At 37.5% G+C, this 14,892-nt stretch overlaps 1 protein-coding gene across 2 annotated transcripts in view; it reads right to left on the bottom strand.

Moving 5' to 3' along the window:
• snx17 (sorting nexin 17) overlaps positions 1-14,892 on the bottom strand; it is a 46,970-nt gene that overhangs the window by 4,606 nt on the left and 27,472 nt on the right. Inside the window, exons 8-14 of one of the 2 annotated variants that reach the window (XM_022663793.2) lie at positions 11,467-11,536; positions 10,308-10,400; positions 9,131-9,334; positions 4,459-4,587; positions 3,731-3,808; positions 2,251-2,328; positions 2,119-2,160 (exon numbers count right to left, since the gene is read on the bottom strand). In XM_022663793.2, coding sequence (XP_022519514.1) covers positions 2,119-2,160; positions 2,251-2,328; positions 3,731-3,808; positions 4,459-4,587; positions 9,131-9,334; positions 10,308-10,400; positions 11,467-11,536 — 694 coding nt within the window. The remainder of the gene's footprint in view (positions 1-2,118; positions 2,161-2,250; positions 2,329-3,730; positions 3,809-4,458; positions 4,588-9,130; positions 9,335-10,307; positions 10,401-11,466; positions 11,537-14,892) is intronic. The other variant, XM_022663798.2, reaches the window with a different exon arrangement.

The raw sequence follows: 14,892 nt of genomic DNA, 5'->3' as shown, positions 1-14,892 counted from the left end.
GAAGAAACTAGAATATAAAACATGTTTTCCCCTTTTTTTGTTAAGTACAAAACTGCACGTGTTCATTCAAATTTTTCCCATTTTCTCCCAATATGCACGGCCAATGACTCAACCCACTCATTAGGATTCCCCCTATCACTAGTAATGCCCCAGCACACCAGGAGGGTGAAGAATAACACATGCGGTTCCGGTACATCAGCTCACAGACGCCCTGTGCTGCAGACATCACCCTTTAGTTATGTGGGGAGAGAGCGCCATCTACCCACCCAGAGGGAGCAGGGCCAATTGTGCTCCGTCTGAGCATCGGCAGCTGATGGAAAAGCTGCATGAGTTATTCCTAATTTTGATGCCTTTAGTGAGAATCTACAATGTAAACTCATGAAAATAAAGAAAACATATTTTAAAAAAAAAGAGAGGGTGTGTCCAAACGTTTGGCCTGTACTGTATATAGACATAGTAAGTACACTAGAGACATACAAGTATCCTAGAATCTCCTGAAAAGCCTGCGCAAATGTTTCCTATGATATACTTTGTATAAAAAAACAAAGTGTACTGCACAATTGGTCTTGGGCCCTAAATGTTTAACAGTCAGTCAATGTGCAGTAAAGTAGGCATTGGTTCGGGAGCCTGAACAGTAGGAAATACAAATGAAGGGCATGGGGAAAAAATAATCATGACTTATCATTAATCAATGACTACCGTATTTTTCGGACTATAAGGCGCACCGTATTATAAGACGCACTATCAAAGAACGCCTATTTTCTGCTATTTTTCCATACATAGGGCGCATCGCATTATAAGGCGCGTTAAGTGACACTAGAAAGGGTGCCTATATCAAAGTGAACAGGGGTGGCGCCATGTTTCCCTTCCCCCACCGGGGGTGGTCGCTTGCCGGTGGAGCGTCTCAGTATACAAATCTAGCTATTTCAAAGTCAAACGAGTGCTGGATATTAATCTACACAGATTCCTCTCCTGAAAACTGTTTATTTGGGTGAGTAACGTGCTTCAGTTTATTTACAGTAAGCTTAGATTTCCAGATGTCCACTAAGGCTTGCTGCACCAGCGTTAGCATAGCTATCCGCTAGCACGCTAGCTAGTCACCTAAACTAGTAAAGTTAACCCAAACTTAAACGACAGCGTTACACCGAGTAATCCTGCGTGTTCTGGTAAGACAGTGAGATATTAGCTAGCGATTCGTCCCCCGTAGCTTGTTTTAACACGGTAAACAAGCAGATTACAGGCTGATAAAACTCACCTCTGAGAGAGTTAGCGCTTAGCATCTAGCTAATGCTAGCCAGGCAAAGCAGCACAGACTTACAGGCCGATAACTCACCTCTGAACGGTGAACGCTTAGCGATTAGCATCTAACTCTAATAATACTGCTCCAGCAGTATTAAAAGTGCTAAATTTAGAAAATACAGATCTCTGAACAGTGAAAAAGCTAGCTAGCTAAGCGGTTAGCATCTAGCTAATGCTATTGCTGCTCTGCACGGAGTGTGTGTTTACTGCTCCTTACACCTGACGGGTAAAATTTAGATAATACTGATCTCTGAACAGTGTATAAGCTAGCTAATGCTATTTGCTGCTCCAGCCTCGGAGCTGCACGGCTCTGGACTCTGTATAGCACTGAAACTCTGTATAACGCTGCACGGAGTGTGTGTTTACTGCTCCTTACAACCTGACGAGTAAAATTTAGATAATACTGATCTCAGTGAATAAGCTAGCTAGCTTAGCGGTTAGCATCTAGCTAATGCTATTGCTGCTCAGCCTCGGAGCTGCACGGCTCTGGACTCTGTATAGCACTGAAACTCTGTATAACGCTGCACGGAGTGTGTGTTTACTGCTCCTTACAACCTGACGAGTAAAATCCATACAAAAGGCGCACCGTATTATAAGACGCACTGTCAATTTTTGTGAAAATTAAAAGTTTTTAAGTGCGCCTTATAGTCCGAAAAATACGGTACTAATAATCATTAGTAGCAGCCCTATTACCAACAGGCTCTTATCTTAAACAGGGGCTTTTCATAGGTCAGTCCTACTTAGTGCCTAACTTACTATGACTGCAGCCTAAACTTAGAAGCGCTAGTCATGGTGTTTCACGTGAAATGAAAAACTCACCGAGAGTTTGACGACTTGTTCTTTGCTGGGATCAGGAGAGTCCTGTAGATATTCAAAAACAACCATTTAAAACCACTCAGCTATTTTCAAAGCCAAACACACTGTCTTAATTAAGCAAAGTTTGTTCCTCACCAGTAACGGCGGAGACTTCACAGCTTGCTGACTGTCCGATCGATGGATGGAACCGTTGAGACGCTTCTTCTGCATCTGCTGAGCACACACACACACACACGCATTAGTATTAGAGTCTCAGAGGCTGTAGAGAATCAGCTCCACATGCTTGTGCAACTGAGCTCAAGATGGAGTGTCCTCTCCAATCACAACAGAGCATTAAAAAAGCAGAGTCTCTGGATAAATACAGAACTGTTTGCTTGGTGTCAGGCTCCAAGGCAAATCAACACAGAGAGAGAGAGCATGAAATCCCTGCTGTACACACAGAGAGAGCTGTGCAGAGAATCCTAAAGACACCCAGGCTTCAGATTAATAGGCTGTGTTCAGACAAATGAAGGCAAAATGGGATTTGTATCTAAAACAGACCTGTTGGGCGCGACCGTCTGCAATGTTTTTTTTGCATGTGATCAGATCAGATTTGCATGTCGAGACATCATAGACGTACATGCAAAGGTTGTTGTGGTACAACATTTGCATTAGTAACTAAGTTTACTACACACGTTTTCGTCACACAGGATTTGATGAGGTCGTTGCTCGTCACATCATGAATGACACAAGAGATGATGCTGAAATCTGTAAAAATCTGATTGTAATCACATTTCAAACCACCTCAAAATGTGGTTTTGGATCCAGTTTACTAAAATTTTATTGCATCCACGCCATGAAAAGAGCCATACAGACTTGCCGATAAAAAGATATGTTTAAAAATACGGATAATAAAAGAGAACATCAACTGAATGTTCAAATAAAGCAAACAAAGTAAGCATAAATACTAGCAGGGTCCTAGGATTTCTGCAATGAACAAAGAATCACAGAATTAAGGAATAAAATAAATAAATAAAAAATCTGATATAAACACAGAACACACAAAATTGGAAAAGTTATTTTATTTGGACTATTTTATTATATATATATATTTTATTAAAAAATTGTCAATTTTTTAAGCATTTTAAGCAGGGTATTAAAGTTCACATCAGCTTTTAATGTGAAAAACATCTTAAAATGAAATTACTAGGTGACTAAAGGTGCAGCTATAAAAATTACCGAAATTTACAGCATTTACAGCATCTGTTACTGACTGATGATTATTACAGGGAGCTTTTAAGTCTAAACCAGTTATTTATTTATTCATTCATTTGCTCCTCAGATAAATTTCAATTTAACTGTACGGTTTAAAACTTAGATGATGAAGGTGATTAAATGCGGTTTATTTGAATAAATTAATCATAGAGGCAGTGATTATTCAAATTATTTTGCATCGCCTGACAGTACTATTAAAAACTGAAATTAACTGAAATTTAACAAAAAAAGATTAAAAACCAAAGGCAGATAGTATGGAATTTGCCAAAAAAAAAAAAAACATTTCCTAGGGCCCTAAAATACTAAAATACAAACAGAAAGATTTCAGGAGACATTTTGCAGGTGGATAAAAAAACCTGACCTTTTTAATGCTTCCTCCAGACTTCTTCACCATTAGTTCATCTACCATCGACTGGAGACAAATGCTCATCATGATGGCCTGGAAATATCAGCCACAACAGTTTAAAACACACTCAGCCAGCGCTATAGTTTTTTTTTACATCTTTGAATAAATGCCATAGAACAGGAAAACAGAGGATGAGAGCCCAGCACAGTTTGCAGATTTACTTACTTCAGCACTCTTACTGAAGCTGGTGTTCCTGCATTTAAGTCAAGAGTTTTATAATCAGGTTTCTTTCAGCAAAGGGCTGCAACTAATGATTATTTTCGAAGTCGACTAATTTGTCGATTATTTTTCTGATTAGTCGATTAGTCAATAATTATTTCCGCCATTTCCTTAGTCTCTGCTTCCGTTTCTAATTTTCTCTGCGTTTGCTTCAAAATTACAGAAATAGTTAAACATGGGATTAAAATGTCCTTCAAATGTCCAGAACATTGATTACTGTAAAGATATTAACACAAACATCGGAATACATTAAATTTGACATGCTGGGGAGTCAGCAGACCCCAGTGAATTACCGTTTATTCAACAATGAACATTTGGAGTCGACAACATTGCAGCCATATTTAGCAGTGAAAACACAAAACTGGGCAAGAATTCGTCCCTCCAGGACCAGAGTGTGAATAATTTGTATTTACTTCCCCAATTATCTAATTAATCGAATTATGACAAATTAGTGCTGTACCGACCTGTGGACTGGTGATGGTGACCCACTGCAGACGGTCTTTACTCATCAGATACTCAAAGGCTAGTTCCAGTTTGACCTCACACTTGCTGGAACTGCAGGGGTTAGCGGTGCCATTGGCCACTGGCACTTGCTGCAAAAAAAAAGAAAGAAAGAAAAGAAAATCAACACATAATAATAAATCATCATCATCATAATCATCATCATCATCATCATCATCATGTTTATTTGCATCATGATCATTTCTTCAGTCACTGTAACAGTCACTCACATCATGAATATCATCAAACTCCAATTAGTTCCCAAATATTAATTGTATCTCTAATGTCATCTTCCTCATTATCTCCAACAGTGTCCACGCTGAGGTCTCATTAGCGCTGCGTTCAGCAGCACAAAAACACAGCGCCTCTGATCGCACCCCCCCTCTCTGATTTTATAAAGCTTCAGAAACTCAGTAAGAGATTTATATCAGACAATCTCTAATACCTCTCTGGAGCTCATTAGCAACTCAACTTTGCTCTTTTAAAAAGCTGCAGTGGCCTTGCCTCAGTTAAAGCTGCTGCATGCTGGAACAGGGACAAGACCCCCCCTGTGCTGATGAATGTGACTCAGTAGAAAACGCAGTGTCTCTATATCCATTTTGCAAATACAGGAATAACGGATGCGGACTATAAGAGACTATAAGAGAGCTTCTGTAGTCTAACCTTGTTTGCTCTGGACTAGGAATGCAATACACAGTATCAGTCAAAAGTCTGGACACAATTTCTCATTTAATGTGTAAATTAATACTGAAGTCATCTAGACTATGAAGAAACACATAAGGAATCATGTAGTAACTTTAAAAGTGTTAAACAAACCAAAATACTCTGTGAAGCATTTAGGTGCTCTTATCTGGGGCGCTGTTAACTTGTGGTTTTTGAGACTGGTAAAAATGAACTCTTTGTCTTCCTTTCCTAGAGTAGTCCTGATGAGTGCCAGTTTCATCATAACATATTTGATAGTCTTTGCAACTGCACCTGAGGATACTTTTTTGTTTCTGTTTTTTTTTTCTCTAATTGACTGACCTTCATTTCTCAAAGTATTATTTTCTTTACTTAGTTGAGTACTTCATGCCACAATATGTATTATAACACTGCTGAAATAGAGCTATTCACTGTATACCAACTCTACCTCTTCACAACTTTACTACTGATGCTCTCAAACAAGAGACAGGAAATTCAAGTAAATAACTCTTAACAAGTTCAGCACAGCTGTTAACTGAAAGCCATTCCTCATATAGCTGACTGAAAAAACAATCCAGCCAAAATGTGCAAAGCTTTCCTCTAATCAAGAGGTGCTACTATGAGAAATCTAAAATATAAAACATATACTGTTTTATTGAACATTCTTTAGTCTTTTTACTTAATTACTGCACATTTTTTCTTCATAGTTTGAATTACATTAGTATTAATCTAAAATGCATAAAATAATGAAAAACTATATTTAAGGTGTTGAAACTTCTATATGGACAAAAAATGCAATGTGATAACACTAGTAAATATCCCAATATTAATGTAAAACTTAATAAATTAAGATCTAAATTAGTTTAAACTCTAAAGCTTTTTATCCATGTGACTTGGCTGCACACAATTTTCTCAGACAAGTCTACCTCACTCTGCCTCCGTCCCAATTATGTCAGGTGATCACAGTCTGCAGCCCTCATGCACTATGTTATTGCAGCTCTTATGATGTGGTCTCATATCACCGATAGCACAATATATATATAAAAAAAAAAACAAATAATAATAAAACTTATAGTAAAGCTACAATCTACTACAGACTTTTGGAGTTTGGTCTAAACTAAACATATCAAGAATAAAATGTACAGTGAACCAGAATTTGGTCCGACCAAGAGAGGTGGTCCCAGTCCACTTTCTTTTAGATAGTTTAGATTTTTAGACCAATTATAGGCCTACAGATTCCAATCCCTACTGCTCTCTAAACTGCAGTGTAAAACCAAAATTAACCAGACTATATATACTATACTGTATACAGTGTATTAAACCAGGGTTCTTGCTCTATTTTAAATGTCAAATTTAATGCTTTTTAAGACCTTTTTATGACCTCAATAAATATAATTTAAGGCCCAAAATTTAGTCAACTTCTTAAGTGGAAATAATTTTTGTATTCAATTTGTTTTTAATTTTTTTTTTTTCAATTTTGTTCCATTATGATGCAGAACATGTTAGCATGTTAGTTAGCTCAACGCTAATATAAAGCTAGCTCCCCTGTAAACCTTAGTTTTCTCCCCAGTAATGTAGCTAACTTCCTGTTAATGTTAGTATGTTAGCTAGCTCTACACTATCCTTTGTTTCTCCCCAGTAACGTTAGCTAGTTTTCCGCTAATGTTAGCTAGCTCTCTGCTAACCTTAGTTCTCTCCCCAGTAATGTTAGCTAGTTCACAGCTAATGTTAGCTAGCTCTCTGCTAACCTTGGTTCTCTCCCCAGTAACACTCTGCTAATGTTAGTATGTGTTTTCCCACTAGCATTAAACGCACCATCTTAAAATGTTATACCTACAGCAAATTTACAGTTAATTTAAGACCTTAAATATCAAGATTATATTTTAAGACTTTTTAAGGACCCACAGGAAGCCTGTAAACACATGAACTAGAGTTCAAGTAAGCAAAATTTAAATTTTGCTTACTTGGTCCCAAGCACCATCCAGATTCCAATGCTTCCAAACTAATCTTTAATTTGCCCAAATGTAAGGGAGTCTACATCTCACGATGAGAAATGCTATTTCACAGTGCAGTGCTAATATCCTGTGACTACAGCAGACGAGAGAGGCAGGGGCGTTCTGATGAAAACAGCACAACTGTCAGCGCCTTTCTGAAAGCACATGGACGGAAGCCAAGTAGAAGACGGATGGGCGGCTGGCACTGATGGCTGCTAGATGACTGTGTGAGCGCACTCTTCTTAATGAGATTCTTTAGCCAGTAACAGTTGGCCCACGCCAAGTGTGGCAGGAGCTTTCGTCACTGCAGCTCTGTTTTCAGAACATAAATATTTACACCGGAGGTGCCTAAAGACACAGTCACACACTTGCTATGACTACAGAAAACTGTTGAAGGAAATAGCAGGAAGCAGCCCAGCAGCTTTGAGTCACTCCCAAGATATTTTGTCTACTTCTGCAATGTTTTTCTCCTCATCTCGTTAAAAGCACTGCAAATATTATTAAATATGGTTTTGAGCTTGAATCACACGTTTAAATAAAGCTCAGTCAAACATGTCAAACTCATTTTAACAAACTTAGAGGAAAGGAGAAAAAAAATAAAGAAAGCGTCAGTAAAGAAAGTGTAATAAAATAAAGAAAAAAAATGACAAAATATGTTTTAGGTACCTTCTGTCTGCCAAAAAGGAATTATTTTATATAATTTTATTTGACATTTTATCACATTTTCTCCCCAATTTGGAAGGACAATCACCCACTCATTAGGACTTCCCATCACAAGTTATGTCACAAAGACTAGGAGACTGAAGAGTATTACAGTACTGTGCAAAAGTTTTATGCACCAAAGCAAATTGCACTGATAAATTTTTCTCAGCAAGATGAGTGTTTTTACCTGTAATAAGATCTGTGTCATGATTTGAACAGATGTAAATTCAAATCTCATTTTTAACTAAGTATGTTATATCCTGGAAGCCGAGCTGAAGAACAAATTTATTTTCAGATTTCTCCTGGATGCTCCTCAGCCAACATGTGTATATGTTCAGTTCCGTCAGCAGCTCACCTGATTTACCAAATTTACCAAACTAGCTGTTGATATGATGAGAACTATAAATAACACTATTAAACTGAGATGATGAGAGATTAGGAAATGTTTTCAGAAAAAACAGGGCTGTAAAAGCTCTGCTTTTTGTAAAATTGCTGTTTGTATTTATTGTAATACTAGTGTTTTACTGAGCAAATAAACACTTACTTTACAGATAAGAAGCTTTTTCTTTACTGAAATTCCCACAAGTGCCTAAAACCTTTGCACAATAGGGAACATCCCTACTGCTTCTTCCCACACGTCAAGTGAGACTCCACCTCTTTTGTAACTGCTGCAGATGCCAGGGTAGTCAGCGTTAGGAAAGCCCAGCAACCCAGCTCTAATACATCTGCTAACTGACGGCTGTGCCAACCAACATCATCTTTGCTAGAGTGGGAAAGAGCGCCATCTACCAACCCAAAGATTATCTCGGACTCCAGCTGCTGATGGCATTTGAATTGGCAATCCTCAAATCGGGTAAATGGTTATACGCTTGTACAGAATTCTAGTCAATCAGCATTCGCAGCCAACAAACAGTATCTTTTCGCAAAAAAAAAACAAAAAAAACATGCTGTAGAAAAACTATTTTTGATTTTTCCTTATTTTCGTAAAGTTTTTGGTATAATGAAGAATCACAGTAGGAGGCTAGCAAATAAAAAGCTAGCTTTAGCCTCATGAAGAGAGGAACTATATATCTACCTGCTAATTTGATTATTTATTTCAATATTTCTGCTCTTATAAATATAGTTATTTATATATTTAGGCCTTTCCTGCCTTGGGGATCACTCCTTAAAATAAATGTTTACAAACACACAAAATGTTTTTGGACTTATCGTACATTATCATATCATATTGAGAACACACAGAACTCGAGACACTTACCGAAGACGTGACCCGCCAGCACCTCATACGTGTAACTTTAAAGCTGCCCTCCTTCATCTGGTTGTTGGGCAGTTTGACGTGAAAGTTGAGTTCGTTGTTGCCGGCACTGACAATGACGTGACACCCCTTTTCGGGGAAATCCGTGACGCAGGGATCAAACTTGATATAACCAAAATACTTCAGGGTTTGGGCCAACCTGATGAACTGCAGTAAAAAACATGGATACAATAATGTATTAATTTTTAAATTAGTGTTAGTGTGTTTGTATTTATATATGATTTTTCATTATAGCAAATGACAATGTTTTACATAGAAGTAAGAACTTTTATATAGTGTTGTCTTAAGTGGAGAAATTAAGTCAAAAGCATAGTGACCATATAGAAATAATGTACTGTTATTAGCTAAGCAAATAAAATCTACTGGAATGTTTATATTTACTATAGCTTATATTTATAAATATTTTACGATTCTCAAATTTTTGCATTGGGCTTCTTTTCCTTTTATTATTTATCTTCTCTCTTATGTACTCAGGAGAAAAAACTTGAGAGAATAAATATCGATATATTATATTCGTTATATATATTATAGAAAAAAGAAACACAACATTTTGTGCAATACTGTATTTATTTTTAGGAAGAGTATAGTTTATTTATTAAAAAATAATATCAGACAATGGTTTATTTACTACTGTGCATAAGCTCTGACCACCAAAAATAATTTGTACTCTGTCATGAGATCCACCTGTTCTGATTGGACTAAAAGTAAACTTTTTATTTAGATTTTTGTTATTCTATGTGAATTTTCTTTAATTTGGCTTCAATCACAATATAAATCACCATACTTACAATATCACAATATTCTGTGATACAATGAATCCTAACGCCTATATTGGGTGCATCTTATTTCGGCAAGATGTGCCAAAAACCAAGCCCTAGTAGCTCTAGTTGAAGACAAAAATAAAAACAGCCTAATAAAAGACAGAAACTTAACAGAAATGTAAACTGAATTGGGCTGGGATCTGTAATACTGGTATTAGGAAAAGAATTCATGCCGTTTGCTGCTGATGCCCGTTCAAAATATAATACAGACTGCAGCTGTAGTGAAACAGTGTGTGCTTGCAGGCTGCACACACACATGGGAGTTCAGAAGCGTCGGGCCTCAGGAGGTTCACACTCACCTCTTTCTTTGAGCCCTTCTCCTGCAGGGATTTCAGCTGTCTGTGCTGGTCTTTGTTCACGAGTATCCAGCCCCGCTCAATGTCAGACACAGTCTGAGGAGAGAAGAAAAGCGTTACCTCATTTAGTGCAAACCTTACACCACTATCTGAACAGACACACAACCACAGAGCTTATATATCCCCTAATAGCTGCAGATCTTTGAGGCAGTTTTATTATTGTTGTTATATACAAGCTTACAACAAATATGCTTTCTGTATAAAACTTACTCATTATTTTATATGATACAGCTATAAATAAGAGTGTTCTTTGTATATGAGCCACAGTTCCTGACTGTGACCCATCTGTTGATGCATACGGTAATTTTATCAGCCACTCTCTTCCCTGTCCAACAATGGGAAGGGACCTCCATATGACCATCACTGACCTGATGTAGTGGACCCATAAAAATATAGAGATCTACCAACGTGTTAGCGGTGTGTTTTTATCAGGCAGAACAGTGAGGGTCAGAGTTTTAAACAGTTTACTATTAATGCTGGGGTAGGGATAGTCCTTTAAACAACAATATCCAGTTAAAGGAGGTTCAGTAGAACCAGAAACTGACCAATAATGAAAGGTCAGAGGATGCCGGACACATCTCAGCTGTGTCTAATGCACTCATAGCAGCAGGACATATTAATATGCTGCTCCTACTGCAGTGCTGAGACTGGTCTACCTTCTAAATTATATGTAATCAGCAGTGATTGTGTTTTTTCCCTTAATGGATGGGTTTAAATACAGAGAAAAATATACTTTGCATGTAGCTGTTAATAAATAACTTTTTTTTAAAAATCAACCGAGATCCACATTTTTATTTTTGTCTGAAACCCAACCATTTGGCCAAAGGATAAATACTGAATATTAAAAAGTTTCTCTTAACCTTCTTTACATTTATCTCTCTTTTTTTACCACTAATATATTTTAATATCCTGGCATTTTAAAGTCCAAGCAAACCAACCAGGCATAACAAATTGACCTCAACAGTGCTTCGTTAATTAAGAAATTACCTTAGCTGTGCTACTCTATTCATAAATTACCTCAGCAAAGCGTAAATGTGCAAGCTTTCTTTTATAACTATGAGCTATAAATCTGTAACCAAATCTTTAAGATAAATTGGCTTACCTGAGCATATAACAAGTTAAGGCCCACTCTGTTTTCCATTACATCACGGTCATATGCCGAGTCCCAATAGCTGTAACAGAATCAGAAAATAAACCAAACTAGTTTAGTTACATTCCATGACTGCTAACCTCAAAAGACAGTCAGAAAAACATGCCTCACTGCAGAATAGTGGTGCACTTTTCTACTGTGCAGTAATACCTGCAAAAATATGACCTTTTATGACCTTGAAATACAACCTTCAAGTCATCAGACGAAAACACAGTAACAAGCCTGATGCATTTTATTGAACCTTTACTTTAATTTATCACAACAGTGTGCAATATGCATCATCAGGCCCTGTGTATACTTACTCTCATTAAAATACAAACCTTATTTGTGTTCAAATCTGGTACTTTTATAAACACTGAGATCATGAGGAAAAACTAAAAGAAAAGCATATTTCCAGAAAGGTATGATGTTAAAACCAAAAAAGCTAGACAACCAGTCTAAACAACAGGACCAACATGACCAAGCTGGTCAACAAACATTATCAACAGGACCAGCACAACCCAGCTGGTCAATGTACAGGACAAGCAGGACCACACTAAACCAAACTGGTCAACCAGCAGGACCGAGCTGGTCAACCAACATTACCAACAGGACCAACCTAGTCAACCAGCAGGACCAAGCTGGTCAACTTACAGGACTAGAAGGACAAAACTAAACCAAGCTGGTCGACCCGAATGACCAACAGGACCAAGCTGGTCAACCAACAGGACCAGCAGGACTGGCATAGACAAGCATGACCAACAAAAACCATGCTGGTATGACCATCATTACCAGCAGGACCAAGTTGGTTGCCCTGCAGGACCAGCAGAACCAAGCTGGTCAATTTTCAGGACGAGCAGGACCACACTAAACCAAGCTGGTCGACCCAAATGACTAAAATGGCCAAACTGATCAACCAACAGGACCAACAGGACAAAGCTGGTCAACCAACATTATCAACAGGACCAACCTGTTCAACCAGCAGGACCAAGTTGGTCAATTTACAGGACTAGCAGGACAAAACTAAACCCAGCTGGTCAACCCAAATGACCAACAGGACTATGCTGGTCAACCAACAGGACCAGCAGGACTGGCATAGACAAACATGACCAAAATCAATTGTAACACACACTAGGCTGGTCAAAAGCTGGTTATACACCAGCACATTAAATGTTTGCCTGTATGACCAGCTTCTCAACCATTTCTACCAATAAAGACCAGCCTGGCCACTCTTGAGCTAGACTTTCCAGGAGGATAACTGTTCTTCTAACGTGTTTTTGACAGCGCAAATGTTAATTTGTTGCCAATTCTCTGTGAGAAAGTTTTAGATAAGTCTCTTTTTCTTCACACCAACACCATAAGCTGCATAACCTATACTCCATTCCTGAACCCCCTCCCTCCAGTATTACTACTGGCTGAAATCATGCTTTCTGCACTCTGTGGAAAAGTAGGTCAGGAGGACTGGGGCTCTTCAACAGGGTCAGACAGGAGGAAAGTCCACATGCAGTCGTCGGCTGTGCCTCTTTTAGGAGTGTGTGGAGTGTAGAGGAAGGGAATGTGTGTGTGTGTGTGTGTGTGTGTGTGTATTTGTGTAAGGATAGAGAAGGAGGGAGAACATTGTGAAATCAAGAGAGGAAATGTTTCAGCTCAAGTATTTCACAACGTGAATCAAGCATGCCAAAACACACAACATGGCAGAGTATCAATTATTAAGCTAATATCAATATTTATCAACTGAACACGAATGGATATTTGGAGCGAGGGGAAGAAAATGCTTTTTAGACCTTTAGTTACATCTCAAAAGAACCAAGACCTTCTGATACAGCTGATACAGTTTTAAGCTTCAGAAAGAATATTTAAGTCCTGCTGCCTCAAACTCCCCAAACTCTAAATCTGTAGCTTCTTTGGATTCAAATGCTTAGATGCTTAGAAGAATGATGCAGCCAAGTAAACTCATGCAGTGGCCTTAAATTCTTAACAAATAGGTAAATGCCACAGTATTGTTTTAGTTATTTATTATTTTATTTTTTATACATACTCCTCGCAAATGTAGATTCCACTCTTCTGTTATACCTACATTCACAGATTCATAGAGGGTAATAGGGAACAACGAGAAGCTCATTGTTTGATTACCACTCTCAATTAATCATAGGGAATAATTAAATATTATGGGTGGAAAATAATAGTTATCCAAGCAAAAACTTTGTAACTTTGAACTTTTTTAATGTTTCAACACAATATTTACAGTACAACATTCCAAAAACTATCTGCTGTTGTAGGCTTGGAACTTGTCTTGTTATTTCTAAGTGTATAGTAGTTAGTTTGCAGTGAGAATTTGATCCAGTCTTGACCCATCAATCAAATATACTCCGCAGTTTTGAGCTAAATGGCTGTTCAGGTGCAGCAAAAACCTGATATTAGCCAAATAATTACTGCAGCTGTGAAAAAACATCATATCTGCTGCCGCTGCTGTTGTTGCTGATGGGTTGTTGGGACATAATTTGGTGCATTTAGGTTTGTGCCTGTGTAAAAACAAACAAAACAGAGGGGGGAAACGCTCCATGTAAACAAAATCAACTGATTTGGACCAGAGAAACAAACTACAGAAAACAACCTAAAAATGAATTGCTTTGAAAAGCAGTGCCAAATAGATATCTCTGCAACAGAGATTTACTTTTAGAATAGCAAATATGAACATCATCACGTTATTTAGCTGTTTGGGATTCAAATTAAAGAACAAAGTGATCTAATTGTGCAATTTCTATTTAGATCTTCTACGGCTCATGAGCTTACAGTTGGCTTACTGTCACTTACAAATGTCCATATGAAGTTCATGTTTCTTTCACACACTCCCACCCCAAAAAAACAAAAAAGTTGATTTAAGCTGTGATTTCACTGCACTGATTAATAAGTTTGTGTAAGCAGAAGTAAGAAGAAAGGCCACAATTTTTAATATAGATTCAGGAACTGGAGTAAAAACCTCTGAAAAATATCACAACAAATCTAATTTTCTAAAACTGAACTACCGAAGTAGGTTTGGGCAAGCAGACAACCAATTATTTATCACAATTATATACCAAACAGTAAACACAATTATTTAATTATTATTTTCTTAGATTTAATGAGTTTGGCATGTCACATTTGCAAACTAATAGGAAAAACATGACTTAATTTCTTTTTATACACACATTTGCTTCAACAAACTTTAACATTGGGCCTCAATTATCAAGCATCTCAGAGAAAAAAAGTACTGATCTAAGACCACTATTTATCTGCTGTCTAACTAGATCTGCATTTATACACTGTGCAGTTTGATAAATATGGGCCATTGTCAGCATCTAAACTTTTTAAAGAAATACTAAATAATGGTAATAAATAAAGTTATAATGTATAAGTACT

The sequence above is a fragment of the Astyanax mexicanus genome, chromosome 1 (assembly GCF_023375975.1).
Source record: "Astyanax mexicanus isolate ESR-SI-001 chromosome 1, AstMex3_surface, whole genome shotgun sequence".
Lineage (NCBI taxonomy): Eukaryota > Metazoa > Chordata > Actinopteri > Characiformes > Acestrorhamphidae > Astyanax > Astyanax mexicanus.
The sequence above is the reverse complement of the archived record's forward strand: the minus strand, read 5'-3'. Positions and strand labels throughout refer to the sequence as shown.